This window comes from Palaemon carinicauda, chromosome 41, assembly GCF_036898095.1.
Source record: "Palaemon carinicauda isolate YSFRI2023 chromosome 41, ASM3689809v2, whole genome shotgun sequence".
Taxonomy (NCBI): Eukaryota; Metazoa; Arthropoda; class Malacostraca; order Decapoda; family Palaemonidae; genus Palaemon; species Palaemon carinicauda.
In genome coordinates this window covers 58,220,980-58,228,321 of record NC_090765.1, presented here as the reverse complement: position 1 = coordinate 58,228,321, position 7,342 = coordinate 58,220,980, and the positions used below count along the sequence as shown (strand labels likewise).

The following is a 7,342-nucleotide window of genomic DNA, read 5'->3' as shown; positions in this document are numbered from 1 at the left end:
AGAAAACATGTCCCCACTCACTCCTACACTAAAAGATGAATGAATTACTACTAACTTAATTTAAGAACCTGCAAAAACTCCCATAGTTATTATAAGAAAATTTATAAAAACATATTGTTACACAATCGCACCCAAATCAGGACACCAAAGCAACACCAACAACTACAAGATCATAAAAACAAATACTACAGAGATAAGGGGCCGAGTACTACATGCATTCTCTCTCTCTCTTCTCTCTCTCTCTCTCTCTCTCTCCCTCTCTCTCTCTCTCTCTCTCTCTCTCTCTCTCTCCAACTAAGAGATGCTACCTCATGAATTACTTAGATCATAGAAGCAACAGAGAGAGAGAGAGAGAGAGAGAGAGAGAGAGCTCACGTTAATCAAAAACATGATAATGATCAAATAGCACATCAAGAACGAATCCTTCTCAACACAGAAACTGAACGATAGCAATCATTCGCAGGTTGTTTTGGGCAGCAATCATGAAAGACTCACACCACGACAACTGATGAGAGTTTGTAAATACAACATGGGTTAAACTTGATTTCTTGGTTTGTGTTAAGGAGAAGAGGCACCGTGTGGTATAGGTTGGGGAAGGATACGGAGGATAGAGTTTATAGAGTAAACCAAACGTCTCCATTTGGTTGTTGTCATGGGAACGAGAAGAAGAAAGGCTCATCCACATCCCCTAAAGTCCCAAGGTCGAACTTTATCAAGCAAACTGCGGGAAAATTCTGTTGTTGTTTTTGTTGTTGTTGTTAGATGGTAGATATATATATTATATATATATACATGTATTAATATATATATATATATATATATACACATGTATTAATATATATATATATATATATATACATATATATACATATAAATATATATATGTATGTATACATATAAATACCTGTATATATATATATATATATATATGTTTGTGTGTTTGTCTTTGTGTGTGTATAATAGAGAGAGAGAGAGAGAGAAGAGAGAGAGAGAGAGAGAGCAAAGCTGATTGCCCTTATCTAAATCATATTATCCTGTCATGCCAGATGGATTTTTGTGTGTGTGTTATAATACCTATAACTATGAACTCTTTCTCTCTCTCTCTCTCTCTCTCAATCCTCTCTTTATATCCCTATCACTTATCACTTCAATCATCTCTCTCTATCACTATCACGTCAATCCTCTCTTTTTATGCCTGTCATTTCGATCATTTTTTTCATCCATGTCACTTGAATCCTCTCTTGCCGTCCCTATCCTGTCAATCGTCTCATTCTATCCCTATCACCAATCCTCTATCTCTATCCCTATCACTTCATTCCCTATGCTTATTTCTATTGTAACTGACTAAGGCATATATTCAAATTAGCATTTTTAAAACTTATATTATCCCCATTTCCCCTTTTATTCAATAACTTATATTATTATTCATTACTTAACTTACCTTCATTTCTCATTTTTCAAATTCTTTACTCTTTGGTATTTCCCAGTATACTTTATTTGTATGTATGTATATATATTTATATATATATATATACATACATATATATATCTAATGCTGATTTTGCGTCGAAGATGTTGCTGAATTAATGTTTCTATTGACATGATGGTATTCCCCCTACAAGGTCCCACCCCAAAAACACACCCTTTCCACATACGACTTCCTCTCATGCAATCGGAACTGAATTATTACACGACATCATTCAGGCTCCCATTTTCATGTTACCATGTCTCTGTGTGTGTAAGTTGTGTGTGTATGTGTATGTTTCTACATCAGTATCTATGTGGGTTGATTGATGAACATACACACATGCATACACATTTCTATCTATATACATAAAAACTTACACACACAACTCTACACGCCTAAGAAATTCTCTAGCATCGTCTGAAATCGTCACTTGCCTTGGACAATGCAACAAGAAGACGAAAAGGAGGAATCTTGCAACTGCTGTGACACGCAACACTGCATCGATTAACTTTGCACCTTCCTTTGCATGACCTTGAAGGGAGCTGTTAGCTATCGTCTGTTGGTGGCCAAGGCAGTGAGTGTGTTTGCTCATGCATATATCCAGGAAGAGAGAGAGAGAGAGAGAGAGAGAGAGAGAGAGAATTGGAGATTAGGTGACTGCGTGGGAAGGAAGAAGGGCCTGTGGCAGTGGTGTGGTAAATATATATATTTATATATATACATGCATATATATATATATATATATACGCACAAACACACACACATACATGTATATATATATATATATCTATATATATATATATATATATCTATATATATATCTATATATATATATATATGTGTGTGTGTGTGTATATACACACACACAAACATATATATATATATATATATATGTATATATATACTGTATACATACATATACATATACATATATATATATATATATATACATATACACACATACACACACACACACACACATATATATATATATATATATATCATCATCATCATCTACGCCTATTGACGCAAAGGGCTTCAGTTAGATTTCACCAGTCTTCTCTGGTTTGAGCTTTTTAAATATATACTTCTGCAATCATCCTCTCTTACTTCACGCTTCATAGTCTTCAGCCATGAAGGTGTGGGTCTCCCAGTTCTTCTAATCCCCTGTGGAGCTCATTTTAAAGTTTGTTGAACAAACATCTCTTGGGTAGTGCGAAGAGCTTGACCAAACCATCTCCATCTGCCCCTCACCATGATCTCATCCACATAAGGCATTCAAGTAATCTCTCTTATAGTGTCATTTCTAATCCTCCTCCCGAGAGTTTTGTTCTGAAATCTACCAAATCGGTTGGATATTGTTTCGTTGTCGTACCCCGATTCATGTCCATAACAATAACACCGATCTCACTAATTGATATATAGCCTGATTTTATATGAAGTTTCAGAGGATTTGATTCCTGAATTTCATTTGACATAGCCATTGTCGTATTTGCTTTTATTTTCAATCCTTTATTAAACTCCAATTCCAAAGACCCTGTTTTAGAGATCATAGTTCACGGTCCTAAATATTTAAATGATTTTTCCTCATTAATCCTTTCTCCCCGCAATGATATTTCATCTTCCATTGGATATTACGTTCTCATCATATGTTTCTTTCACTATTTATTTAGAGCCTAACCCCCTGAGGTATTTCATGCATTCCGGTAAGTAAGCATTGAATATACTGGGGTATTTGCTAATATCAGCTTTATCGGTATACTCTAGGTCATCAAGTTTCCTATTACCAATCCAGTCCAATCCTTCTCCACCATCTCCAACTGTTCTATGCATTACAAAATCCATGAGGAGGATAAACAACATATGTGATAACACATTCCTTTTGAGTACTAAGTATCCTCGGAAATTAATTTGATAGGACTCCAATATAATTATCTCTGTACTTACTATGCTCATGAACAGACTTAATCAAATTTACATATCTGAGAGGAACTCCATAACAACGAAGAACTTTCCACAAAATTGGCCAATGCACACTACCAAAGGCTTTTTCATAGTCACAAATGCCATCAGAATTTGACTCATATATATTACATATTGCTGTACAACATGTCTTAAAATGTTCTACCTTTTCTGAATCCTGCTAGTTAATCTCTTTCTCTCTGTAGAATAGGTATATTATATGTTTCCATGACAACTGAGGTAATGTGATGTCTCTGTAATTATTGCAATCAGTCAAATTTCCTTTTTAAGCCATTTTTTGAACTCTCGTAGCTCCTATTCGTCAACTTTTGCCTCTTCATTCCAATTCTACATAATAATCTTGTAAGTATTCCGGAGTCATTTCATTTTTGGTCATGATCGCCTCAGCAGTTATTCATCATTATTTTATTATTCTCAAGAACAGCTAAATGTTATCATTCATTCTATATTCTTTAATCAAATATTGTAAAATTTGCCTTTCCTAAAAAAAAAAAAAAAAAAAAACGTTTTATTCGAGGCCAAGCACCTCAAGACAATGGATTCATGAGGCTATTATTAATTTCTATATCCCAGTTGATAAGAAATTAAGGCCTGGACTAGTTTTGGGATAAACCAGTTAAAAGATTTAGAAAACCGTAATTCTACCACGTAAAATATACTATACTTCTGTGAAAAGCACAATCAAGGCATGGTGGAAGAAGGGGAACTCCTGTTATGAAGTAAAAATATTAGGTAAAGTAGGCAAAAATGGAAGAGTCGTTCTTACTTTCTGGGGTTGTATGAGGGTTAAGGGACCTGGAGAGCTTGACAAATGGTCGGGAACATTCAGAAGTAATGATTATGATGAAATAATTGTGGAAATATTTTTGCTTACAGTTATAGCTATGATTATTCATAATCGGCTTCTATCGTTTTTGTGCTTGACAATAGTATGATTCATAAGAGTCAATTGGGAAAAAAACATTTAAATTATCCCTTAGAAATGGAGGTTATAGTTGACAACAAAGGGGTGTGCCCTAATTCCATAGAGAAACTTGTATCAATTAGGTAAACAACAAAACATCGAAACGAAACCCTTTTGAGGTAATGGAGTCTAAGCCACGTGACTCGAAAATATGAGAGAATCTAGTTATTGGAATGCCTGGCCGTCTAATGAAGTTATTGATGCTGGAGGTAGATGGACATTCTGACTAGCGGTTTTAATATTTTTTATAATATTTATATACTCGAATAATAAATGCCTTTATTCAATTATAGATTGATATTTACTATTAGTTTTCGCGACTGTTCTAACTTGACAGCAATTAAAAATCCGATTAAGATAGAGTTAATCTAGTAAAACTTACAAAATAAATATATATTTCACATTATTTAGAAAATTCAGAAATTAATGTATTTGGAAAAGTTGAGATTTATAAGAATATTTTGTTAAAATTCTGAATTCTACATAAGTTTTATGTATACGTATCAATTCTTAACTTAACTCTTGAAATAAATGATAGAAAAAATACTAAGATATATGTTCATGATCTAATCCGTAAAATGCTTCTGTCAATACTCTGGTATCTGTAACATTAGAGAAAAAAAAATGATGGTAAAAGGAATGATGACTATCAGTGCAAGTTTCCAATGAGGAAAATTGCTATTATTATCTATTTCTCACCAATTATTGTCGTGAATGAAGTGAGTGCCCATAGAAGAAGCACCAAATTTTTTTTTTTAAGATAACTCACCCCACCCCATAGCCCAGTAATTCCTTTTCGCTGTAGAGTTTGGAGGAAGGGCAACGGTGGGGGAAGCTGATATTTTCGGCAGCGGAGCCATTATCTCTTATTCAAATACAGATATACCTAAAAACTTTTTAGGTATTCTTGGGATAAATAGAATCTTTGTTTCTGACAAATTTCATGTTTGTACCTTACTATAGTAGGTAGTAGGTTGGCCAGGGCACCAGCCGCCCGTTGAGGTAGTATCACTAGAGAGTTATTGGATCCCTTGACTGGCTAGACATTAATGCATTGGATCCCTCTCTCTGGTTACGGCTTATTTTTTCTTTGCCTACACATACACCGAATAGTCTTGCCTATTCTTTACAGATTCTTGTCTTTCCTCATACAACTGAAAACAATGAGAATACTTAACACTTCTTCACCCAAGGGGGTTAATTACTGTACTGCAATGGTTCAGGGTACTTTCCTCTTGGTATGGGTAGAAGAGACTCTTTAGCTATGGTAAGCAGCTCTTCTAGGAGAAGAACACTCCAAAATTTAACAAATGTTCTCTACTCTTAGGTAGTGGAACAGCGTCTGAACCGTGGTCTTCCACTATCTTGGGTTGGAGTTCTCTTGCTTGAGGGTACACCATGGATGCTTGGTGGTTTATCAAGAGGTTGTCTTTTCCTTATCTGATTCTTTTACTTCTCAAAATCATTACTGTCCTTCCTTCAGTTGAAGTTGCTATCCTGGAGGGTATTTAGCCTTACATGATGTATCAGCTCCTCCACGTTAACCAGTTTTTTCGACTTTTACCATAGTCTATGGGTTTCATCAATCACTTTATTTATAATTCTGTACATATAGTTTTTGTTATAATTCTTGTTAATCTACTTTTATGAATGATGTCTCTTTTTAATTACTAATAATTCTCATGCTGTCTGGAGACATTGAGCAAAATCCGGGACTAGTACGTCCTAGATTTCGTCAATGTCGTCTTCTGTATTGTAATATCGTGGTCTTTATGCAAATATCAAGACCTTACAGTTGCGTCCAGACAGTATGATATTCTTTTGTGCTTAGAAACATTGGTTTTTAATATGAGGCACTCATCGGAACTCCTTATAATTGGTCTTAAGAAGCAAATTATGTTGAAACATGATTCCGTCCCTAAGGTCATGGAAATGTTGGTGTATATTAGGACCGAGTACCCAGCTTCTCATAAGTCCTTCTATGAATGTGGGTGTCATGAGATTCAGGTAATAAAAGTTTGTGGCTGGCATAACAACTTTTATTTGTGTTCGATCTACCGGAATCCAGACATGGATGATTCTATCTTCGATTGGTCTTCTTACCAATATGACTAAGATACAATATGATGATAGAAAAGCTTCTTTTGTCTTTGTTTGTGATTTTAATGCTCACCATAAGGAGTGGTTAAGTTCTATCTCTCATACCAATCGCCAAGGCTTAAGAGCTTTAGACGTTGCCTCTGAATCAGGTTGTGAGCAAATCATAAGTGAAGCAACTCAGTTCTTGTAATTGCTTGGACCTCATATACACTGACTCTCCGGCGTTATAACTTGTAGGGTTGGTTCTCCAACTGATTTCCTCCCAATTTCCATAACTTCCATATTATCTAAATTTCTTGAACATCTTTTGGTAAAACGTCTTGATGGGTTTGTTGAAGGTAATCACTTATTCCCTAATTTGCAATTTGGTTTTCGTAAATGCCTTGGCGCATGTGATGCTCTTCTTACAATCTCCAATGCTGTACAGAAATCCCTTGCTTGTTGTCGGGATGTTCGTATGATTGGCCTTGATTTTAGTGCTGCATTTGACCATGTTAATCATGAGGCCCCTGTTTTCAAACTCAAACAGTTGGAGTGGATGGGTTGTTTCTTAGGAATATTATTGATTTTTTTTAAAATAGATGTCAAATAGTTGTTGTCGATGTGCACCATAGTGAGCATAAGAATGTGATATCCGGTGTTCCACAGGGTAATGTTCGTGACCCATTACTTTTCATACTATATAAACATGACATGTGGTTTAGCCTAGAAAACAATCTTGTTGCATATGCAGATGATGCTACTGTCTTTGCATCAAATCCATCCCTGAATGTAGATCTGGGGTTGGTGAATCCCTTAATAGAGATCTAGCTAAGATTAGTGCATGG

The 7,342-nt window shown here is 35.2% G+C and overlaps 2 protein-coding genes across 2 annotated transcripts in view; both read left to right on the top strand.

Annotated features, from left to right (window-relative positions):
* Window positions 1-7,342, top strand: part of LOC137632440 (zinc finger protein 845-like) — a 399,727-nt gene that overhangs the window by 248,676 nt on the left and 143,709 nt on the right. The gene's annotated exons all lie outside the window — the stretch shown is intronic.
* The window catches only part of LOC137632439 (uncharacterized), a 12,218-nt gene continuing 11,139 nt past the window's right edge, over window positions 6,264-7,342 (top strand). Inside the window, exon 1 of the mRNA XM_068364370.1 lies at window positions 6,264-6,422. Within this exon, the coding sequence (XP_068220471.1) occupies window positions 6,264-6,422 (159 nt within the window). The remainder of the gene's footprint in view (window positions 6,423-7,342) is intronic.